The sequence below is a fragment of the Rhinoderma darwinii genome, chromosome 3 (genome assembly GCF_050947455.1).
Source record: "Rhinoderma darwinii isolate aRhiDar2 chromosome 3, aRhiDar2.hap1, whole genome shotgun sequence".
Classification (NCBI taxonomy): Eukaryota; Metazoa; Chordata; class Amphibia; order Anura; family Rhinodermatidae; genus Rhinoderma; species Rhinoderma darwinii.
The window spans coordinates 188,477,962-188,503,910 of NC_134689.1; the positions used below are offsets into that span (position 1 = coordinate 188,477,962).

The following is a 25,949-nucleotide window of genomic DNA, read 5'->3' on the forward strand; positions in this document are numbered from 1 at the left end:
CTGGGTTTAAAATGCCATGAGAAGTGAGGGTCAGTGTCAGTCGTTGGGGATCCATATCTCGGTTGGAGTGACTGCCCATATTTTCAGCTGTCCCCACAGCCAGGATATCGCCGCTGTACATCAGTAAGGTTTTGTTCTGTTTCTTTTATCCCTTTTATTTTCATAAACTGTTTGATTGCATTGTAACTGTATGTATATTTTTTATCTTTTATTCTGACAACTATTTTATGTATTGCACTGCACTATTGTGTATTAAATCTGAAATATTTATAAGTCTCTTCCTTGTAGTCTTACAGAACTTAATCTTCCGAAGGTGAGGAACGTTACCTGTATTTTAGGTGCAATTTAGATAACCTGTGTTATAGGAACTGGTGTTAAGGGAACATAGAGACTTAGGCCCCTATTGCCTAGATAAGTATAGGTGGTGGTAGCATACTGTGGTATAAATTATTGGGGTGTTGGAAACTACGGGAGTAATTTAGCATAATCCTGTCATCTAGAGTAGGTGGGCGTGGATTTATGAGGTAAATTAATAAACTCAGTAGTGTAGTTCACCCCTGTGACGTGACCTGAGATCGGCGATCGTCACAGATTGGTGGCACAGCGGTGGGATAGTGTTATTGTCATTTACACTGTTAAAGACGTTAAGTGTTTTGTTTAAGAAATTAACCTTTACACTTAAGGGCTGGAGTATCTTTGAAAATAATACAACAGTCCACAAGGAAGAACTCAGTGCATACTATTTGTCAGCTAACATACACACGTGCAAAACAGTTTCCCTTCCCCTTCTTGTTTTTTCTTTTCTTTCTTTTATTTTGAAAAAACCACTGATAAGATGGCAGAGGTGTATAGAAATAAGAGGAAAGATGAACTGCTAGTCCTCTGTGAGGAGAGAAGGCTGGACGGAATGAACAAAAGTAAAGCGGATCTGATCCTAGCGTTGGTGGCAGATGATACACAGCTCCACCATTCCGAGGGACCAGAGCAGGAAACTTCAGCTTCAGAGGAACGGACAGGAGACTCCAGTCAGGAACTGGCTGGGCATGGCAGTACCAGCAGTACCAGGTCTCAAAACGGTATGGAGTCTTCTCTTTCTCTAATCCTCCAGCAGATTGGCAACTGTGATCCGAATATGCGGATGCAACTGGTGATGCAAGAGCGCCAAGCAGAGCGAGAAGCTGCACAACGCCAAGCAGAGTTTGCGGAACGTCAAGCGGAGCGAGAGTATGCAGAACGCCAGGCAGAGCGGGAGTACCAGCTCAAGTTGACCCAAATGCAGCTGCCAAGTGCTTCATCCTCACCTCAGGGTGAGCCCACGGACACCGTAAACCTTAAACCCCGTCTAGAGCGTTTCCCTGTCATGGAGAAAGACGGCGATCTGGATGTTTATCTAAAAGGTTTTGAAAAGGTCTGCCGACAATTCCAACTGCCACCTGCAGACTGGGCTAAGTATCTGACTCCAGGGCTGAAAGGCAAAGCTCTGGAGGTGTTTGCAGCCCTGCCCACAACTATCGATCAAGATTATGAGGCTATTAAAAAGGCCTTAATCCAACGATTTAACCTCACCCCAGATGTATACAGGAAACGATTTCGGGCTTTGCAGCGCACGGGTACTGACAGTTACTCAGACCTGGCCGATGGACTAAAGATCCACTTCAGGCAGTGGACGCAGGGATTAGCTGTCAACACTTTTGAAGATTTGGAGGATCTGATGATCATGGACCAGTTTCTCCACACCTGTCCTATGGAAGTACGACAGTTTATTTTGGACCGTGAGCCCAAGACCCTGGATAAAGCTGCCCAGATAGCGGATGTATATGCCGCCAACAGAGCGCCAGAGGCGCGAAAGCCTGCTGTTCCAGGCTGGAAAGGGGGAAAGCCCCCTATTAACACTTTTGCCCCTACTCGCAGATCACCAGGAGGTGTTGCCCCTGCCCCACTTCCCAGGCCTGCTGTTGATAATCGCAGGTGTTTTGGATGCAACCAAGTGGGGCATATCAGCACTGCTTGCCCAGAGAAGAGGAAAACTACCCCTTTGCCCAAACCATCTATTTTGTCCCCAGCAGTTTTGTTTGTGGGTGGGAGGGAGAGGGCATCTTGTGACAATTTACAAGCGGTCACTGTGGGCAAGACGGTTACCATGGGACTGAGGGACACTGGTGCCGAAATGACTCTTGTCCACCCAGAGCTTGTTTCTTCAGAAGACATTATCCCAGGAAAAACTCTAACTGTTTCTGGAGTTGGTGGTCTGATCCCGGCCTTACCCATGGCACGAGTTTACCTGGATTGGGGGGCGGGAAGAGGGATGATGGATGTGGGAGTGACGGATAAAATCCCCACTAATGTGTTACTAGGAACCGATCTGGGACGTTTAGTCTCCAGATATATTTCTTCAGACCTTGAGGAGGACTCTAGCGTACTTGCTGCCCCATGTGTGTCACCGCAGGTAGTATATGATAATAATGAAACTGTCAATACTATGGAATGTGATGACCCTGTGTCCAGCAATGTTATAGACTTACATAATGTTACTGTGCTTAGTGATAGCCTAGACTCATCTAACAATGCATTGGATATAGACTGTATAACTAGCAATGATGTAGGTGATTGTATAGCGTCAGATAATGATTTGTGTGTAGATTTAGTAGCGGGAAACGTCATAAACATGCATGAAATCCCTGTCACATGCACACACACACCAGTTCACCAAGACGGGGAGAAGGTTGTGTCCATTTCTCCTGTGACGCGCAGTCAGGGTGCCTGTAACACAAACCTGGGTTCTGGGCCCCCTACTGTGTCTGCTGCAGAGGAAGTGGGGACAGCTGACAGCCCGCAGCCAGCGGCAGAAGTTAGTCAGAATGTGTTGCTATCAGCCAGTACAGACGCAGAATGTCAGTTGTTTCAGACGGCCCTACACACTGACGATAGTCTGCAGAAGCTGCGACAGCTGGCTGATCGGACCCCAGAGGAGGGGGACACTGAAAAAATAACCTGGGACCAGGGGAGACTGTATAGACAAAGTATTTCCACTGACCCCCAGCAGGATGTATTAAAAGACAGGCAACTAGTGGTGCCACGTCAGTTCAGGGAACAACTCCTGCGGGTGGCTCATGAAATACCACTAGCTGGTCACCTAGGGATAAGTAAGACTAAGAGTCGCCTAAAACACAACTTTTACTGGCCTGGCCTGGGGAATGATGTGACAGATTACTGCCGTTCCTGTAATGTGTGCCAAAGGATGGGGAAGTCGGGACCTGTGCACCGGGCCCCCCTCATTCCTTTGCCCATAATTGATGAGCCTTTTCGACGGATTGCTGTGGATCTGGTAGGGCCCTTGGCCATACCCAGCAGTTCTGGAAAGCGCTTTATCCTGACGGTAGTGGATTATGCCACACGTTACCCAGAAGCCATAGCATTATCCTCCATCAGGGCTGATAAGGTAGCAGACGCCCTTCTGACCATATTTTCCCGTGTAGGATTTCCCAGGGAGATGCTCACAGATCAGGGGACCCAGTTTATGTCAAATTTGATGCAGTGCCTCTGTAAGAAAATACAGGTGCAACACCTGGTGGCCAGCCCTTACCATCCTCAGACTAATGGTCTGTGTGAAAGGTTTAACGGGACCCTCAAGCAGATGCTACGAATGCTTGTGGCGTCCCAAGGGCGAGACTGGGAGCGTTATCTCCCGCACCTGCTATTTGCTTACAGAGAGGTACCGCAGGCATCAACCGGTTTCTCACCCTTTGAGCTCCTGTATGGAAGGAGGGTACGGGGACCCCTAGATCTCATGAAAGAAGCATGGGAGGGAGAATTGGTTACACCAGAGGTCTCTGTGATAGATTATGTCTTGAAATTCAGAGAGAGGATGCAGGAACTGACAGGCCTAGTACATGAGAACATGGTGCAGGCACAGGCAAGTCAGAAGAGGTGGTATGATAGGAATGCCCGAGAGAGAGTGTATGCGGTGGGTCAGAAGGTATGGGTACTGGTCCCTATGACCCAAAACAAACTCCAGGCGGCATGGGAAGGCCCATATCCAATTCATCAACGCCTCAACGATGTGGACTACGTAGTCACGATCGATCATGTTCGCAAGAAACACAAAGTTTTTCATGTGAATATGATCAAGGCGCATTATGACCGGGATATGTGCGCTCTGCCAGTCTGCAGTTTGCCAGAGGAGGGAGAAAGTGAAACACTGCTGGATTTAGTGGCTTCCGCAAAGGAGATAGGATCCATTGAGGATGCCGTAGTCAATTCACAGCTGTCTGAGGGTCAGAAGTTCCAGCTGCAGGAGGTACTTAACCCCTTCCTTGCCACTTTTACAGGGAGACCTGGGAGAACTCCGCTAGCAACTCACCATGTAGACACGGGGAATCACCAACCTGTTAGGCAAGCAGCTTATAGAGTTTCCCTAGAAGTGAGGGCTGACATGAAGAAAGAAATAGAGGAAATGTTAGGGCTGGGCGTGATCCAGGAGTCTCAAAGTGCCTGGGCATCACCTGTAGTGCTTGTCCCCAAAAAGGACAAGACAACACGATTTTGCGTGGACTACAGGAAGTTGAATACCATCACTGTGTTTGATGCGTATCCAATGCCCCGCATAGATGAGCTTTTGGATCAGCTAGCCGGTGCCCGGTACCTAACAATTATGGATTTAAGTCGGGGGTATTGGCAAATCCCTATGTCCGTGGAAGCGCAGGAGAGGTCCGCTTTCATCACCCCCTTTGGACTATATGAGTCCAAGGTAATGCCCTTTGGTATGAAAAATGCTCCTGCCACATTCCAGCGCTTGGTGAACAAGCTGTTAGAGAAGTTTGAAGGGTTTGCTGTCGCTTACCTGGATGACATTGCTGTATTCAGTCAGACCTGGGAGGATCACCTGACCCACCTGTCACAGGTGCTCAGGCGTATCCAGGATGCAGGACTGACCATCAAGCCTGGAAAGTGTCAAATCGGCATGACCGAAGTGCAGTACCTCGGGCACAAGGTGGGTGGAGGGACACTAAAGCCAGAGCCAGGAAAGGTTGATGCAATTTCTGCCTGGCCCACTCCTAAGACCAAAAAACAGGTTATGTCCTTTTTGGGGACCGCAGGATACTATAGAAAGTTTGTTCCTAACTATAGTTCCCTAGCAAAACCTTTGACAGACCTCACAAAGAAGAAACAGCCTCAAATAGTTAATTGGACTGCCGACTGCGAGAGTTCTCTGTCAGCTTTAAAAGCTGCCCTTGCTAGCTCCCCAGTCTTGCAAAGCCCGGATTTCACTCGTAAGTTTGTGGTGCAGACTGACGCCAGCGCCTATGGGCTAGGCGCAGTGCTCAGCCAGGTAAATCCAGAAGGGCATGAACATCCAATAATGTATTTGAGCAGAAAGCTTCTACCGAGGGAGGTTGCGTATGCCACTGTAGAGAAGGAATGTTTGGCCATTGTATGGGCCTTGCAGAAATTACAGGCATACCTCTATGGGCGCAGATTTACCGTAGTGACCGACCACAACCCACTTAGTTGGTTGCACAGGGTAGCAGGTGATAACGGGAAGCTGCTGAGATGGAGTTTAGCCTTGCAACAATATGATTTCACTATCCAGCACAAAAAGGGCAGTGAGCATGGCAACGCAGATGGGTTATCGCGCCAGGGGGAAGCTGCGGAGATCGGCTTGGGATATTGATGGCTATATCAATGATCCCATGCCATGTCTTAAGGGGGGAGGTGTGGTGTTATAGGTAAGAGAATCAAAAGTAGGTTACTAGGAGGTAATTTCATAACTCCCTCTGACACAGAAGATACATCTGATTTGCATAGGAAATGCAGATCTTTGGCCATCAAAGGATGTCCACTGTCTGACAAATGTTTAATTGGCTCTTTCCTCACCAAGGTGCGAGATGTGCTGATTAAGGATTTGTCACTAGGGCTGACCAAACATCCTGACCAAACATCTAAAGCTATGCAAATGGTTGCCTGTGGTGTGTCTGTCTGTGGACCAGGAGAAACATGGGAGAATGGCATGGTGTTCAAAGAAAGTATGATACATCAAGGCAAACCCCGTCATAATTTATATTTGTAATGACCCACATAGCTAGTTATGATCAGGGAAAATAGCCCTCATATATATGTCAAATTCAGATCCCTACACTCAGAGGAACTACCTGGGATTGGCTATTGGCTAAAAACATGGGCCTATTATAGTGGTGTTTGATATGCCCTGGTTGGTAAATGTCTGCACAGGTGAATGCAGGTAATATTATATTTCTAGGGGATTCCTGCAAGGACACATGACCACTTATATGTTTCTCTATAGAAATACAACTGTGTAATGGGAGGAGTACCCTTCATTATCATATGAACAGCCTCCTCTCAGTGACATCACCAGCCAGTGAACTGGAGGGAAAAAACTGGGTTTAAAATGCCATGAGAAGTGAGGGTCAGTGTCAGTCGTTGGGGATCCATATCTCGGTTGGAGTGACTGCCCATATTTTCAGCTGTCCCCACAGCCAGGATATCGCCGCTGTACATCAGTAAGGTTTTGTTCTGTTTCTTTTATCCCTTTTATTTTCATAAACTGTTTGATTGCATTGTAACTGTATGTATATTTTTTATCTTTTATTCTGACAACTATTTTATGTATTGCACTGCACTATTGTGTATTAAATCTGAAATATTTATAAGTCTCTTCCTTGTAGTCTTACAGAACTTAATCTTCCGAAGGTGAGGAACGTTACCTGTATTTTAGGTGCAATTTAGATAACCTGTGTTATAGGAACTGGTGTTAAGGGAACATAGAGACTTAGGCCCCTATTGCCTAGATAAGTATAGGTGGTGGTAGCATACTGTGGTATAAATTATTGGGGTGTTGGAAACTACGGGAGTAATTTAGCATAATCCTGTCATCTAGAGTAGGTGGGCGTGGATTTATGAGGTAAATTAATAAACTCAGTAGTGTAGTTCACCCCTGTGACGTGACCTGAGATCGGCGATCGTCACAGGCTCCATGCAAAATCTCACCTCGTGGGGTATCCTTGATCCTGAGGAAGGTGAGAGCTCAGCCGAAAACTACATGGGGGGAACTTGTTAATGATCTCAAGGCAGCTGGGACCACAGTCACCAAGAAAACCATTGGTAACACATTACGCCGTAATGGATTAAAATCCTGCAGTGCCCGCAAGGTCCCCCTGCTCAAGAAGGCACATGTACAGGCCCGTCTGAAGTTTGCAAATGCACATCTGGATGATTCTGAGAGTGATTGGGAGAAGGTGCTGTGGTCAGATGAGACTAAAATTTAGCTCTTTAGCATTAACTCAACTCGCCGTGTTTGGAGGAAGAGAAATGCTGCCTATGACCCAAAGAACACCGTCCCCACTGTCAAGCATGGAGCTGGAAACATTATGTTTTGGGGGTGTTTCTCTGCTAAGGGCACAGGACTACTTCACCGCATCAATGGGAGAATGGATGGAGCCATGTACCGTCAAATCCTGAGTGACAACCTCCTTCCCTCCACCAGGACATTAAAAATGGCTCGTGGCTGGGTCTTCCAGCACGACAATGACCCGAAACATACAGCCAAGGCAACAAAGGAGTGGCTCAAAAAGAAGCACATTGAGGTCATGGAGAGGCCTAGCCAGTCTCCAGACTTTAATCCCATCGAAAACTTATGGAGGGAGCTGAAGATCCGAGTTGCCAAGGGACAGCCTCGAAATCTTAATGATTTACTGATGATCTGCAAAGAGGAGTGGTCCAAAATTCCATCTAACATGTGTGCAAACCTCATCATCAACTACAAAAACCGTCTGACTGCTGTGCTTGCCAACAAGGGTTTTGCCACCAAGTATTAAGTCTTGTTTTCCAAAGGGATCAAATACTTATTTCTCTGTGCACAATGAAAATAAATATATATAATTTTGGCAATGTGATTTTCTGTTTTTTTTTTTTTTTTATATAATCTATCTCTCACTGGTAAAATTAACCTAGCCTAAAAATTCTAGACTGTTCATGTCTTTGACAGTGAGCAAACTTACAAAATCAGCAAGGGATCAAATACTTATTTCCTTCACTGTATATATATATATATATATATATATATATATATATATATATATATACAGTCCAGGGTGGATGAACACAGCACTCCAATGCTACAACAAATCAGGCCATGTGCTCGTTACCTGGGGGTGAATCAATTCCCCAAAATCCAATAGAGAAAGATGTAGAGCGCAGTAACGGCACCAGGACTTCAAGGTAGATGAAAGCAAAAGTGGATTTATTTCACCTCAACACAGCAACGTTTCGGTTCAACAGGAACCTTTCTCAAGCCATCTGGCTTGAGAAAGGTTCCTGTTGAACCGAAACGTTGCTGTGTTGAGGTGAAATAAATCCACTTTTGCTTTCATCTACCTTGAAGTCCTGGTGCCGTTACTGCGCTCTACATCTTTCTCTATATATATATAAAATCCAAAAAAATGAAGAGGCAGCACTCCAAGGAAATTGGTGAAAAAAAGTGGTGTGTTTATTCACCCCAGGCGGGCAACGTTTCGATCCGTCTCTATGGGATCTTTGTCAAGCATTTGTCCAAAGCATTTTGTCTATAAATTTTATAGAGAATACTCAACTGATTTTGCCAGCAGTCTCTCTTTTCCACGGATATGCAGGGATGATAAAGAAAAGCATTCCCAAAAGCAAAGCAGCTGTTGAATCAGTAGCATAGCCCATGTACCTAGAAATAAAGATTATAAAAGGCTCTGGACATCTACAATGCTATAAAAACATAAAACATTTAGTTAGTTAGGCCCGTTTCACATCATGTTCGGAGGATTTGCTTTCCCACACCTCTTTTTTTTAATTAAATAGAGGATCGGATTTCAGCACAAGGGAAAATATTCCCACTGAAATTTTAGGGAATGTATCCACACTTTTAGGCAATGTATACTTTTGTCGAGATCCAATACTCTTTTATGAAAAAAGATGTACATGAGAGCGGATCTTCCGAAAATCGTGGGAAAGGGGTCTAACATGGGTCAATGTTTCAGAACTAGATAAATCTGATGGAAGATTGAACTCTTAGGGGCAGAGGTTTTTCTTCTTGCGGAACTAAAATGCTTGCCATAGTCAATCAGGACATCACATTGGGGCAAGGAGAGGCAATCAGTGGATGCTGTATTATTGTAGTGCATGTGTTTTTATGCTGGGTAGCAGCGCCTGTATGTTACATGTACTGTACTGGTCTCAACCAGCTGTTCCTTTGGACACCAAGTGAGGGTGGCTACATTTTATCTTTATGCTTTGTGTACTGTACAGAGCCCTTAGGGTATGTTCACACGTAGTCCACAAAAACGTCTGAAAATCCAGAGCTGTTTTCAAGGGAAAACAGACCCTGCTTTTCAGACGTTTTTTTACCAACTCGCATTTTTCGCGGCGTTTTTTACGTCCGTTTTTGGAGCTGTTTTCATTGGAGTCTATGAGAAAACAGCTCCAAAAACGTCTGAAAGAAGTGTCCTGCACTTCTTTTGACTAGGCTGTATTTTTACGCGTCGTCGTTTGACAGCTGTCAAACGACGACGCGTAAATAACAGGTCGTCTGCACTGTACGTCGGCAAACCCATTCAAATGAATGGGCAGATGTTTGCCGACGTATTGGAGCCGTATTTTCAGACGTAAAACGAGGCATAATACGGCTCGTATACGACAGAAATTTGGCCGTGTGAACATACCCTTAAGAAGCTGCTGTCTCAACATAGAAAGTTATTCACCAGCTTCCTGCAGCTCTTTCTAACTTTCATACAGTATGTAATTACATGTTTTATCCTTATTAGTTATCTGCATATTTTTTCTTTAACCCCTTCCCCCTGCTTGCATTCTGAGCCCTAATGTCCAAGCCATTTTTTAAATTTTTCCATTGTCACATTCGAAGAGCTGTAACTTTTTTATTTTTGCGTCGGCATAGCTGTATAAGGTCTTGTTTTTTGCGGGACGACTTGCAGTTTTTATTGGTACCATTTGAGAGTAGATGCGACTTTTTGATCACTTTTTATCACATTTTTTTAAAGTCAGGATTAACAGAAAACAGCAATTTTTCCATTGTTTTTTATTTTATTTTTTACGGCGTTCACAGTGCGGGTTAAATAATGTAACAGCTTTATAGTCGGGGTCGTTACGGACGCGGCGATACCAAATATGTGTAACTTTTTTGCTTTATTGTAGTTTTTTTTAATAGTAAAGCATTTTGTAAGGGGAAAAAGTGGGTTTTTCATTTTTTTTGTTTCACTTTTTTTTTTAATTAACTTTATTAAACTTTTTTACTTTTTTACTAGTCCCACTAGGGGACTTCCCTATCCTCCGATCGCTATTATAATACACTGCAATACTTTTGTATTGCAGTGTATTACTGCCTGTCCGTTTAAAACGGACAGGCATCTGCTAGGTCATGCCTGCGGCATGATCTAGCAGGCATTCGCTCCAGGCAGACCTGGGGGTCTTTATTAGACCCCCGGCTGCCATAGAAGACACAGACACTCGGCGATTTTATCGCCGGGTGTCAGCGAGATGAGAGGGAGCTCCCTCCCTCTCTCCAAAACCATTCAGATGCGGTGCTCGCTATTGTGCACCGCATCTGAAGGGTTAAACGGGTGAGATCGATACTAATATCGATCTCACCCGGCAGAGCAGGGACGCCCCCAGCCCTCAGCTGCCTCTGGCAGCTGAGAGCAGGGAGATTTCACGGCTCCCTGCTCTGTTTACTTTATTCTACAGCAGCGATGTAGAATAGCGGCGCTCTAGAATAAAGCCCACTAATGACCGCCGTAAAAAGACGTATCGGCGGTCATTAAGGGGTTAATCTTCATTTTGTATAGCTCTGAGTTGACGTTTTTGGGGCTTCGGAATCAAGTGCTATTTTCCTAAAAATGTATGGTCTCAAGTTACAATTTTTCAACATTAATTGTCTCAGACATAAATTGATATTGGAACTTGAGGGAGAGCTGTGTATACAAACAATTTATTTATATATTTTATTGTATAAATGTACAAATGTTTTGTGTGGACATATTTTTTGTATAAGGAATATACTGAAATAAACTAGTAGGTAGAAAAGGCAAATACTTACTGAGGAAATAGTGTAGACCACCCAGGTATAAATCCAGGGTCTCTTGTAAACCACAGTAGAGCCATAAGAAGAAAAAGGATGAAGGTCATAATTTCTTGATAGCTAGATAAAACAACATGTACTTTGTATTCTTGGTTCTTGATATTCTTCATATTTTACCAAACAGCAAATTATACAGAGTATATATCTATTTTATATCATACCTCACGGGGCCAAGTTTTTTGTATTCGTCCAAGATGACTTTTACAGAAGCAATTTCTCTTTCTGTTTTTGCTTTGCCGCATTTAAACATCTCTCTAAAGCTTAAATAGAACAAAAAAACCAAAAATGTTGTATATATTTTTCTCAAGTAGAGTACTAGCTTGTTTTTTTCTTATCTCCCAAAGGATAATTATAAACTGCATTATATAAAAAAATATACACATGTTCAACACCTATTCAAGCCTGTGAAAGAGTTTGCAAAAATACACATACATACTTTGAAAATTATAGCAGCAAAAGGGTCTTTATTACCTTTATTAGGAGAAATTTGAGTAGAACTTGCTCTTACCATCAATAAAATATAAAGAAATGCATCCCATGAATTTGTATGAGATGCAAACTGATGCAAAAATATATTGGTTTGCATCACTTTAGCCAGGATTTTTTTTTACAGGGTCCCAAAAGAACTGATTGAAAAACTAATGCAAAGTGACATAATTAATAAAAATGAATTAAATAATTATAATAATTATATAAAATGATAATTATTAAAATAATCAGCAGCGTATCTGATCCAGAACACGCAGGAAAATCCGGCCAAATATTCACACCAAATGGTGCTTTAATTTGACTTGTATATTCGGCCATAAGGTTGCTCTATGTCCAGACAGCCCTTGCGATGACATTTAATCACATGTGACTGCTGCAGCCCGTGATTAGCTGCATGAGTCACATGTGATGAAACGACATCCCAGGGAGCAGCCTGGCCACAGAGCAGCCGGAAGAGAAGGGACACGCTGCTATGGCAGCAATGTGAGAGATGAGTATAGAATTTTTAGTTTTTTTAACCTGCGTAATTTTCTGCGAATGTGTAGTGCTATTGCAGCAAATTTGTTGATTTGTTTAAATCCACTTTTGCTACTACAGTAATACGCTGCAGATGTTTTTATCCGCAAATCCAGACAGCCAGGGCCGCACCGTCCATGAGGCAAGATCAGCATCTTGCCTCATTTGGCGCCCTGCTACCTCTCTGAGCAAGCGGCGGCGCCACTGAAACCAGCCGCCGCCACCCCCTCCTGCACTATAATTGTACCTGCGTCTATAGGACTCAGATACAGATATGTGGGGGCTATATGTGCAACAATATCTACAGAGGGTAGAGCTGTATGTGGGGGGGCCATATCTGCAGCACTATCTACAGGGGGTAGGGCTGTATGTGAGGGGGCTATATGTGCAGCACTATCTACAGGGGGCTAGGGCTGTATGTGGGGGGCTATATTTGCAGCACTATCTACAGTGGGTAGGGCTGTATGTGGGGGCTATATGTGCAGCACTATCTACAGGGGATAGGGCTGTATTTGGGGGCTATATTTGCTGCACTATATACAGAGGGTAGGGCTGTATGTAGGGACTATATGAGGAGCACCTTCTACAGGGGGCTATATGTGCAGCACTATGTACAGGGGAGGGGGCTATATGTGGAGCACTATACACAGGGGGCTATCTACAGGGGCACTTTGGGGGGCAGTATCTACTGGGGGCTCTATGTGGGGCACTGTCTACAGGGGGCTCTATGTGGGGCACTATCGACAGGGTGAAACACAGTGTATGGTACTATTATAATTAGAGGTGCAGTATATTGTGCTATTATATTTGGGGGCGTTGTGTCTGGCACCATAAGAATTGTATCTTTGTTTATAGGTGCAGAAATGTTTGAAAAGTGAGAAGCTGAGGACAGCTGAGCGGAAAACTGCTGAAATGGGCTGTGGCCGGTAGAAGTCATCATAGAGGTCTGGACCGGATGGAGAAGAAAAGAGAAAAAGAATAACTAGAATCTGAGACGTCACCGGTGAGTCACTTAATGTAAATTTTTATTCTGCCTCTAATCAGTAATGTATTCACTGTATGATCTGCAGCGAGATGATTGGTGGTATGATTTTTTTTTTATTTGTGAGGCTGTTAGTGATATAGAACAGGATGGGTGGGGGGTTGCCATTTAAATGTTTGCCTCAGGCAGCAAAAAAGCTAGAATCGGCCCTGCAGACAGCGTATATGCTACGTGTGAACATACCCTAAGGCCAGACTGCACATTTTCAGGTTTATTTCATGGTGTAAAATGCTGGTATTACTCTCCGAAATTCACCTTTCAATGGGAAATATGCTGTGTAGTTCATACAAAGCATATTTTACGCTGCTGAATTATAAAACACGTTAAAAATAATTTCAGGTTTTTTCATCTGCAGCATGTCAATAGTATTTGCGTAATCGCTGCATATTTGTTGCGCGATTTCCCCATTGAATTCACTGGGGAAGTAAAACCCACAACTAATAGCAGAAGTTGCATTTTTTCCACGGAATCGCTGCGATTCCGCCGTAAAAAGCACAATTCAGAAAAAAATATATACTTACCCAGAAGTCTGTGTTTCCTCCTCCAGGACGGCCTCCTGGGATAACGTTTCATCCCAATCCAGCCAATCACAGGCTGCAGCGGTCACATGGAATGAAACGCCATCCCAGGGCTGCAGACCTTTTCTGTGAGTTCTATAATATACTGTAAGGGTTACATTACTATGTCTCATTTATACTTGTAGTGCTATATTATATTATGTTATTTATATCGCATCAACCTATTCTACAGTGCTAAAGTGAGAATATATTCTCTCACATACAGTAGGTCTCAATCTCCTGTAGGGCTAATGAATTATTTCTGTACATACACATGCTATGATAAATTTTGTAGGAAGTTAATTAAACTAAGAATTTTCTTCACCAAATGAAAATGTTATCCTTACTTGAATCCCAAGAAGAGCCATTGGAGCCATAACCATGAAAGTATCATCAAAATGATGGTGATTGGAATGCAGAGAAGAAACCATGTTCCAAAATTAATCTCTGTGCTTTGCGGATAGCGCCTAAAAGAGAAATCCACATAGAAAACACATTATGTGTAACAAAAAGTTTTTGGATTGAAGTATGGTATACGTCCTTATTATGTCTTGATCACTGGAGCCCAGTGGCGAATCGCTCGTTGGTTCTACCAGAAGAAATTACAGTCGAGTCAAAAAGCCACCGAATGGGGCGTCTAATTGGGCTTAACTCCAATACTGTCCCAGATCCCTACGCCTCCTCTCACAATATAGAATTCCCATGCATTGTCGGAGAAGGAACTAATGTGTCAGGCACAGGGAGGTGATCTCTTCAGGTTACACTGGTTCCTTGGTAACCAGCACCAGTACCAGAGGTGCAAAGAGTGGAGTAGTACTAATTATAGAGGTATTCCCATCAGAAACATGTATGGCATAACCTATGGGGCATAAATGCTTGATAGTTGTGAGTTCTACCCCTGAGACTCTCAGCTATCGGGAAAAAGAGGGTCCTGTGATTCCCAATTACAGCCAGCCGCTGTTCCCATAGAAGTCAGTAGAGAGGTGGCTAAGCTTGTACGCAGCCAATCTGAGGTACAGTACCTGTAGCCCTTTATTTATTCCTTTTGGAAACTACAACTTTCATCATTCCCCTTAAAGCAGCAGACCTTCAGGGCATGCTGGAAGTTGTATTTCTCCAAGAATCATGTGAGACATTTGGGTGGGTCTAGAGGCGTAGCTTAATAGAAAATTGATTTCTGTGGTGCGCTGTGCATGCCGATTTTTCCCTCTCTCTATTTTTGAAAAGTTGGGAGGTATAGGTTTAGTGCCCAGAGCTTAGGGGGCCCTTGGATAAGTGTCCTAGCTGCCCCACTAAAAGTATTCAGTTGCTTTATAATGCAGAAGAGAAGGGAGCCGCGATTCGGCTTCTTGAACCCGCCTACAACATAAAGCCACTTTTAGATTTTTTTCCAGGGCCACTTTAAAGTCCCAATCTTCCCCTGCTGGAGCGACTTTATATGGACACTAACCTTTCAAACAACTTATGCTAGTCTAATAGTATATCTGATATAAAACTATTTTGTAATTTATTTACTGTTAAAATGGAGATGTTTTATCCATGCGAATTCTCTGTGAAGAAACTGCTGCTAGTTGTCTCCCTTCCTGCAATTTGATGTCAACCTCCGGTTGTCAAGCATTGGCTGTCCCTGGTTACAGATGGGCTACAGAAGGTGGGGGTTTGTCTCTTCCCTGCCTGCTATAACTTTCTATGGAGGGGGAAGCAGGAGAAGGGAGCAGAGAGAGAGAGAGTGTGTGTCACACAGACACGCTGCATGAAAGTCTATGGAGGAGGGAGGGATGAGCAGGTAGAGGAAGTAGGAGCAGAAACACACAGAGATGCTGCTGGTAAGATGTAAATCTCACCCCAGTGCTGGATTCTCAGCTACACGACTCATTATTGCTGTATAATGTCCGCTATGCTGCTGCAGCTTCTATATATATATATAATAGCGATAGGAGAGCAGGATGCTCCTTTTTTTTATGTGTGCAGTGTATAGCAGACATGATAGCAGTTAGGCTCTGCCCACTATCTTTGAGACAACTGAGAATTAGATCCTGCAGAGGGGAAAACTGCTACATAATGCCACATACAAGTCATATAATTGCCCAAAATAGTGTTATTCCTTATGTACACACATATGACAGCTTATACTCAAAAGTCGCTTTAAGACTATTCATATATAAATGTCTAAATATGTTGTACTGCTTTTCATCTAACTTTTATTTTAACTAAATTTAAAATATAATAATTCAGAACATATTTTTAAAGCACATACATTTGTGTGTGTAAAGGGAAGAGTCCCCTAATATATATGTATACCTCAAATCCTCCAAAATACGAGACAGCAGTCCTAAGTTAGTGGAAAAAGTGGGTTCATTCACCACATGCGACGTTTCAGCCCTACTCCATGGGGCCTTTCTCAAGCATGCCATTCTTTCCATGGACTGTGAGATTTTATTTCGACTGTGGACACTAGACTCCTAAGTCTAAGGACTGGCGGGAAGGTGGCCTTGAGGAGATGAGTGATGTCAAGTACCTAGGTCCAATAATATACTACCTTCCATCTCAGACAATTACCAGTAACCAGGGAGGTTGAGGGGGGTAAATGCAACCCCACAAACACTTCCCTAAATTGCATTGTCGAGTCCCAGACAACAGGGGGCTTGTAAAGGAAATTGTCCCCTAATATATATATGGATATATATATATATATATTTATATAGTGTATGTAATGTCTCATGAGCCAGGGCTGCAGAGACGCAGCCCTGGTCATAAGCAACGGCTTCATAACAAAGCAGGACAGTTAGTTATTGTCCTGCTTTGCTTGGAAGCGATGGAGACAGGAGATACTGCTTTGCATTTTAAACTTCCCACGCGCGCGGGCACTCTCGCGCGCCCGGCACCGCTCCTTCGCTCATGGGTCGGCCGGTGATGTCATATCAACGCGCTGACCCATGTTAGCAGGGGCGAGTGCCACTTGCCCCACTACGAGCGTACCGGCAGGGTTTAAATAGCCCTGCGTCGGTACACTCGGAGCGAAGTTGGGTCTTGCCCTCACCACTCCACCAATGTCCAGCTCACCTCAGCTGAGTTCTGCCTCCCACACAACCAACTGAGCTCACCTCTCCAGTGGGACCTCACCCTCCACCAACGACCTTCTGTTCACATCCCCTGGTAACCCTTTCTAACCTACCTACACATCCCTGGTTAACCCTTTCCCACCTGCCTTCACATTCCCATTGTTAACCCTTTATCTGATTATCCCCTGGTAACCCTTTATCCTCCACATCCCTTGTTAACCCTTATTGTACAGGGACAGTTATATCTAGGAGGGAGCGGGACAGAAATAGTAAACGTGTGTGTATTGTAATGTAACTTATATGTATGTTTAGGTAAGTGGGTGGCGGTATAGATTAGGATTGTAACACCATGTTTATATTGTACCACGTGTAGTGTTAGTGTATTCAATACATATTAAGTTATGTGTATTGGGATACACTGATACTATTCTGGGATTATTTACTGTCTTTGTTGTATTTTATCTAGGTGGGATTATTTTGTATTAATAAATATTACCTTTATTTCTACTATGCAATTGTATTCCCTTAATTAGTAGCAAAACAAGTAGACTAACGTTAAGGAAAGCGCGTCAAAAAACGCTACAAAAACGGCCGAAAATGCCTTCCATTAACTTCAATGGGAGGCGGAGGCAGAGAAAGCGTATTTTGCTGCGTTTTTTGCCCGCGGTCGAAAAACGCAGCAAAAAATGCCGCAAAAATCGGCGTGCAGGCAGAGCAAAATCTGCCTCAATATTCCAAATGGAATTTTGAGGCAGATTTTCTGCCTGCAAAAAACTCAGTGTGAACCCAGCCTAATACAGGAAAACGGTGACCCTGATATAAAGGAGGCAGTAATAGTGGGTGACACTAGCCAGTGAGCTCCGCTGTTACTCCACCCCCTTTTACAGTGTGCATGCTAGGACACTTTATAAAAAAATGAAATGAGGGAGATTTATTAATAATAGCACACTTTCCTGGTGAAGCACCAGTATCTTTCCCCTGTGCAGCAATCGGCACTTTAATCAGCAGGGGTACGCCCTGTGCCCCATCTACTTTTTTATATACCATTGTACATGTTGAAAAATGTAGTGCAGAGGCTTCTATATACAGATGAAGCCGTCTTTATCATGACTATTAACACATTAAATACACAGTGGCAAGATCTTTTATCTTGACTTTTTCAATGACTATTCAAAGGCTTTTGTTTTGTGATATTACGCTGCAGCAAGTTATCAAAGCCAAGATAAAGATGGCTACATCCGTATATAGTGAGATAGATATCTATACATATATATATATATATACAGATGTGTATAGATATCCATGCTGTAGATATAGATATATACAGTATGTATAGACAGATATATATATATATAAATATGGACAGCGAGAGATATGGAGAGAGCGAGAGAGAGATATAGAGTGAGAGATGCATTCGTGCGGATGCCATTTGGCCAAAATGTCACATTTTTCAAGTATTTACAGCAGAAAACTGGTGTCAATACTTTGATAAATCTGCCTCATTGTAGAAAGGAGGTCCCCCAATGCAACATTCCTTTCTATTTCAGTGCATTTATGCTGCAAGCTAAGTTTTTCCTTGTTTCCACTTAATTATTATCTAATATTATCTCTTAATTCATTATTATGCTTTTTAACCTATGGACTAAAGATCAGGTAAATAAAACTGGGCTTACGTTTGAAATTGTTCAGCAAAAATCAAGTTAGTCGATGTTCCAGTAATGGTGGTAAGTCCTCCGATTGTTGATGAATATGCGATGCACAAACCCATTGCTTTGTACATCATGTGGTCCCTTTTAGTTCTGTATCTTTTTTCTGAAGTTGGCTGAATCTGCAACATAACAAAAAAAAATTGCAATATGTGCTTTAGTTAATGATATTTTATGCATTACCAATTTATACTAAAAATCATACTGCATGGAACTATGCTCTGCCAACATTGGACATACATATTCAGACATAAACATGGATCAAAGTGTACATATATATATATTTGTTCAGGCTCCATTGATTTTTGTGGAGAAAATACAGTGCCAATCTGGACAATGATGGAATGTGATTGATTAATATTTGAAATATGAACATGGAAAATACGGCCTTGTGAACAGTTACATTGACTAACATTGGCCCTGTATTCATGACCTTCCGAATATTAAGGTATTAATATGGACATAAAACACAATGGAGTGAATGAGGCCTTAGTATGAACTATCAGCCAAACACCTTTTTGTTATGGCTATGAACAAGGTCTCTTATTATAATGGACAAGGAGTACCTCAGTAGTAGTAGCAACTTTTGTTTTTAAATTATTTCAACGCCAAAAAATACAATTCTGAATACATTACAGACTTTACACTGCACCGTGGCGGAATCTTTTTTTTTCTTACTGACAATGCTACTGAAAGAAGGCTTTGGTCGACAGTTTTACACATGTAGTACCAAAGATACTTAGGACAGAATGCTAACAGCTTAAGAAACACATCTGATGTTCTATAATGTAAATGTAACACTCTGCTTCTTTTTAGTTTCCGGGAATCTGAGGGCACGGTCTCACATAGCAGCCAGGGTGTGGGCGAAAACCGCACCAAACAGCATGTTGCTGTGGTTTTCAAGTTGATTGTAAGGGTATGTTTGCACGTACACGTCCGTAACGGCTGAAATCACGGAGCTGTTTTCAGGAGAAAACAGCTCCGCAATTTCAGACGTAATGGCAAGTGCAGGCGCTTTTCGCTGCGTCCATTACGGACGTAATTGGAGCTGTTTTTCCATGGAGTCAAGGGAAAACGGCTCCAAATACGTCTCAAAAAGTGACAGGCACTTCTTTGACGCGGGCGACTTTTTTACGCGCCGTCTTTTGACAGCGGCGCGTAAAAAAAATGACCGTCGGCACAGAACATCGTAAAGCCCATTCAAATGAATGGCCAGATGTTTACTGCCGCTTTGGAGCCGTATTTTCAGACGTAATTCGGGGCTAAAACGCACGAATTACGTCCGTAAATAGGGTGTGTGAACATACCCTTAATGGCCACGTGAAAATCGTGTGGCCATGGAAGTCTATTCATTTATGGTCACACAATTTTGCACGTAAACAGCAGTTTTACTTAAAAAACCACGTGGCCATTAACAATCAAAATAAAAACGGCACCAAGCAGCATGTCATCGCTGTTTGCAGCCTCACAAAGGTAACGTCTCATCAGCCTGACGGACACTTTTTGAGGCAGTTCTGTAAGGCCTCATGCAAACGGCCGTGGCTGTGTGCACCATCCGTGATAACGGCACAGACGGGCCGTGGAGTGTCATCTGTGGGCCGTCCGCAATCACGGACCGTGCACACACAAAATGTGCATTGATTTCAATGAGACCGGATCGCAAATGCAGACCATATAATGATATGTCCTATTTTTTTTGGCGGTCCTGGCTCCGGGCAATGCACGGACCGTGGAAACCATGGTCGTGTGCATTGGCCCATTCGTTAACATGTGTTTTAAACTATCCGCAATTAATGCTCCGCAATTTCGAATAGTATACATCCGCAAATGTGCGGTCGTGTGCATGACGCCTTACATTGCAACAAAATAATCATCAGCTAATTGATTCGTGTCCCTGTTAAAAAAAATGCTATGCTATATTTGTGCTGGCCTGTGCCTGTGAAATATATACATATATATATATATATATATATATATATATATATATATATAGCATAAAGTTCATTGTTATGTAATAGTACTGGTTCACTGAAGTAACAATTGAGTAAAAAATACCTTTTAATAGTAACTTGTTAAAAACAGGGGTAACACACCACTGTGACATAAGCCCCACCGTGATTATTAAAAAATGTATTAAACCAAAAACACTGAGTCATTATGATGCATATATCTCGGTGTTTGTAACGATATTTTGTCTGGAATCAGCATATATCCAGGGCACACCAGTAGTACAATCCCCAAATAAAGCACAGGTGTCCGAATAAATCGGATCTCCTAGTGCTGGGTGTAACACAATATGACTGTCCCCAATGCAAACTTTCCATAAACAATAAACGACCCTACGCGTTTCAGATACTCATCCTCAGGGGTCCGTATCTTGGTAACTCTGGCCTCTTCACCAGCGATAGTGATATTCAACAGCAGATATTCTGCTGTGCGTCACGGCAAGATGCACGTATCGATGTCAACGGCATACTTCATTGCAGGCGCTGGGTTACTATAAACACCTAAACTCCACCCCTCGTATTTGGCGGCGATACCTGAACTGACCAATCACAACACCCTCTCGATTCGTGACACCTGCCCATGTGACCCCCCGCCGTCAGCTGACAGCCAGGGGTCATCATCGACCGCATCATACCGAACGCGCAGGCGCAGTAGAAGCCAAGGACGTGTCGCCCGGACTGCCAAGCAAGAGGAAGGTAAGCGCAAAACGATAATTAATTTTGTAAGTATATCTTGCGGGACAGTTACCCACCGCAAGTGGACTACCTCACATTGACATCGATACGTGCATCTTGCCGTGACGCACAGCAGAATATCTGCTGTTGAATATCACTATCGCTGGTGAAGAGGCCAGAGTTACCAAGATACGGACCCCTGAGGATGAGTATCTGAAACGCGTAGGGTCGTTTATTGTTTATGGAAAGTTTGCATTGGGGACAGTCATATTGTGTTACACCCAGCACTAGGAGATCCGATTTATTCGGACACCTGTGCTTTATTTGGGGATTGTACTACTGGTGTGCCCTGGATATATGCTGATTCCAGACAAAATATCGTTACAAACACCGAGATATATGCATCATAATGACTCAGTGTTTTTTGTTTAATACATTTTTTAATAATCACGGTGGGGCTTATGTCACAGTGGTGTGTTACCCCTGTTTTTAACAAGTTACTATTAAAAGGTATTTTTTACTCAATTGTTACTTCAGTGAACCTTATAATTTCTTTCATATTGTGGGAGCACAATTAAATTTCTATCAAACTATACAGTGAAATTTTATGTAATAGTACTAAAACAATAATCTGCCTCCGAGTAAGTTAACTTGTATAAGTTCATAAAGTTCAATGACTCATATATGGACTTTGTCTATGTAAGTTATTTAAGGAAATAAAGTGCAATTAGTAATTGATAAGATGAGTACATAAACATGTAATCTGCTTCTTATTACGTTCATAAAAATAGAACTAAACACCTTCATTATTAGCACTCAGAGAATTAACCCTTTTAGACATAAATAACCGTTCTATGGCTTCCTCTAGGAAAATATCTAATACAGAATATAAGCTAAACAGTTGTTAGTGCCACTAATCCTTCAGTGAGCTGAAAGTTATTTTCAGGAGGAAAAGGATCAGCACTCCTTGTGGAATAGAGAAGTATTCTTCTTTATTGCAATAGCCAGCAGGTACAAACAGGCAAAATGTAAAAATTACATAAACCGGTGCACACAATCATAGAAAAGATAAAAACATGAAAAACAACACACTTGTTAAATCTTTAAAAAAAAATACAAAATATATACGATAAATTCAATAGTTCATAATAAGATAATTTCTTACATTAAGACCATTGGGGACTATAGTATTTAACATGAGAATCCAGTATTCCTCAAGGTTTAATAAAGCTCTCCTGTGATCACCGTCGTGCACTGGTTTGTTAATCCTCTCAATCCCTGAAAACTGCTAGTATTCCTCTGATGCATAAAGAAAAAAATGTCGTCTGGATGCATTGGAAGGATTTTTTACCCCGTGGTTAGTAGCTCCATTGAGGAGTTCTCTGATACTAGCTTTAAGTGGGCGACTCGTGCACCCAACATAAGTCAGATTCATGGGCTCTTTGCCCATGATTTGCATGGCAGATCATGCCATCATGATCATACTATCTAGGGGAGATTTAATTGGAGAGAAACTTAGGGCAAAAATAAATTGCTCATCTGAACAGGTGTATAAGGACGAAACCAACAAAATATGTTGTTGTTTAAGGGACCGAGAATATCCCCAATGGACCCTAGATAGAGTCATTAGTATAAGTGAGGGTAGGAAACACTGTGACTTATTACAGAAAAAATATAAAAATAAAAATAGCAACAATTTATCTCCTACTCATACACAGTATAATGCCCCTATAGCTGTCCCAACACAGTATTATGCCCCCATAGTGCCTTCCACACAGTATTATGCCCTCATAGTGCTTCCCACACAGTATCATGCCCCGTAGTGTTCCCACACAATTTCATGCCTCAATAGCTGCCTCTATACGGTATATTGCCCCGTATCCAGTATAATGCCCCCTTAGTGCCTAAAAAAAATAAAATACTCACTTATCCCCATTCCCACGACGAGTGGAGGAGATCCCTCTGCTCCTCCGGTATGTGCAGTGTGTGGCTCGGCGTAGACAGTTGCGATGACATCACTACATCGTGCCTGTCTGTCTGCTCACAGGTGGCATTGCATAGTGAATGCTGGAGCTGTGAATCCTTAGGACTCAAATACAGTTGAAACCGAGACATGGCACCACTAGAGAGGGTCCTGGGCCCCCATCTCAGTGGCCCGGGGCCAACAGACCCCCTGCTAGCTATGCCTCTAGCTCAAGAGACTTATATTCAAGAGGCCTAAAAGTACTGTGTAACGTCCGCAGACTCCTATCATCCTGCAGACGTCCCAGAGTTGCCAGCACATGCGGCCATCCTGTCCTGCAGTGACCACTAGGGTGCGCGCTCGAGCTCATTCCCGGCCCTAATGGGCCAGAGCACACACATGTTTTAGATTTGACTGATTGCTCCCAGATCACCCTGGACTATAAAAAGGGCTCTGCCCCTTTACTCATTGCCTGAGCGTTGTTAGTATTCCCATGTCAGTCTTGCAAATGGTCCCTTAGTGTTATCCTGTTCCTGTTGTTACCCGTGCCTTGCTACCTGTATCCTGTATCCCGTGCTGTATCCTTGTTCCTGAGCCTGTTAGTGTTGGAGTCGTGTCATCTGCCATGTCCAGTGTCATCTGCCACGTCCAGTGTCATCCGCCACGTCCAGTGTTATCCGCCACGTCCAGTGTTATCCGCCACGTCTGGCACAACCTACTGCACCTGCTGTCATCCGCCATGTCTGGCGTAACCTGCTGCACCCACCTCCATCCATGCTAAAGCCTCGGCCACTGTCTGGACTATTCAGGTACCCTAGCACGGGACTAAGTATTGTTTCGGTGCTCTGTTGCGTTGCCAGCTGCCTCCCCGCTACGGCCTAGTGGGTCCACATACCCACAAACCGTGACATGCTGTACAACTAATTTGAAGTATACCTACCATCTCAATGCACACATAATGGGGGTAATTTACCAAAACTGGCGTACCATACGCTAGTCTTAAACAGGAACTCGCTGAAGTAAAATGCACATGCGCATGCCTCTTAATAAAATTTGCACATCTTGGACTGTCTGTGTGCTACAAAATGATATCTACTAAAACTATGAGCTGGCGTAGATTTCTGCTATTTACGCCAATTTTTGCTGTAACGTATAGTAAATTTGTCAGGGCCTGGATGGCCCCGCTACTCCCACTGACTTTTTAGAAAAGTGGGGAGAGCCTCATAAAAACCCAAAAAGTTGCCAATTTTTGCACATTTGAACCAAAACGTTTAATTTTTTTTCGCTAGAATACTGGCAAACATTTCCTAATCTATCTGTTCCTTTATGTATACTAATAATTTTACCATTTTTGTAACAGTTTTCTCAAGGGTATATTCACATTTGCTGTTTTACTGTGTATATATATATATATATATATATATATATATATATATATATATATATATGTATATATGCATACTAGTCCTTCTCAATGAATTAGAATATCATCAAAAAGTTAATTTATTTCAGTATTTCAATTTAAAAAGTGAAACTCAAATATTATATAGATTCATTACACACAGAGTGATCTATTTCCAGAATTTCTTTATTTTAATGTTGATGATTGTGGCTAACAGTTAATGAAAACCAAGAATTACTGCATCAATGCGGCGTGGCTTGGAGGCGATCAGCACTGCTGAGGTATTATGGAAGCCCAGGTTGCTTTGATAGCGGCCTTCAGCTTGTCTGCATTGTTGGCTCTGGTGTCTCTCTTCTTCCTCTTGACATTACCCTATAGATTCTCTATGGGGTTTAGGTCAGGTGAGTTTGCTGGCCAATCCAGCAATAATACTGTGGTTATTAAACCAGGTATTGGTACTTTTGGCAGAGTGGGCAGGTGCCAAGTCCTGCTGGAAAATGAAATTAGCATCTCCATAAAGCTTGTCAGCAGAGGGAAGCATGAAGTGCTGTAAAATTTCCTGGTAGACGGCTGCGTTGACTCTGGACTTGATATAACACAGTGGGCCAACACCAGCAGATGACATGGCTCCCCAAACCATCACTGACTGTGGAAACTTCACATTGGACCTCAAGCAACTTGGATTGACGCCTTTCCACTCTTCCTCCAGATTCTGGGACCTTGATTTCCAAATCAAATGCAAAATTTACTTTCATTTGAAAACAGGACGTTGGACCACTGAGCAACAGACCAGTCCATATAAAGGCTTAGGAAACCTTTGCAGGTGTTTTGTGTTGATTCTCTGATTAGAGTGTGACACCATGAGTCTATAATCTTGAACTTTTACCCAATATTCTAATTTTCTGAGAGACTAAATTTTGGGTTTTCATTAACTGTCAGCCATAGTCATCAACATTAAAATAAAAAAAATGCTAGAAATAGATCACTCTGTGTGTAATGATTCTATATTATATATGAGTTTCACTTTTTGAATTGAATTACTGAAATAAATGAACTTTTTGATGATATTCTAATTCATTGAGGACTAATATATATATATATATACACTACCGTTCAAAAGTTTAGGGTCACTTAGAAATGTCCTTATTTTTGAAAGAAAAGCACAGTTTTTTTCAATGAAGATAAAATTTAATTAATCAGAAATACACTCTATACATTGTTAATGTGCTAAATGACTATTCTAGCTGCAAACGTCTGTTTTTTAATGCAATATCTACATAGGTGTATAGAGGCCCATTTCCAGCAACCAGCACTCCAGTGTTCTAATGGTACATTGTGTTTGCTAACTGTGTTAGAAGGCTAATGGATGATTAGAAAACACTTGAAAACCCTTG

At 42.7% G+C, this 25,949-nt stretch overlaps 1 protein-coding gene across 1 annotated transcript in view; it reads right to left on the reverse strand.

Annotated features, from left to right (window-relative positions):
- Positions 1–25,949, reverse strand: part of SLC13A1 (solute carrier family 13 member 1) — a 79,130-nt gene that overhangs the window by 16,815 nt on the left and 36,366 nt on the right. Inside the window, exons 8-12 of the mRNA XM_075855053.1 lie at positions 18,477–18,625; positions 14,089–14,208; positions 11,299–11,397; positions 11,096–11,197; positions 8,607–8,710 (exon numbers count right to left, since the gene is read on the reverse strand). Coding sequence (XP_075711168.1) covers positions 8,607–8,710; positions 11,096–11,197; positions 11,299–11,397; positions 14,089–14,208; positions 18,477–18,625 — 574 coding nt within the window. The remainder of the gene's footprint in view (positions 1–8,606; positions 8,711–11,095; positions 11,198–11,298; positions 11,398–14,088; positions 14,209–18,476; positions 18,626–25,949) is intronic.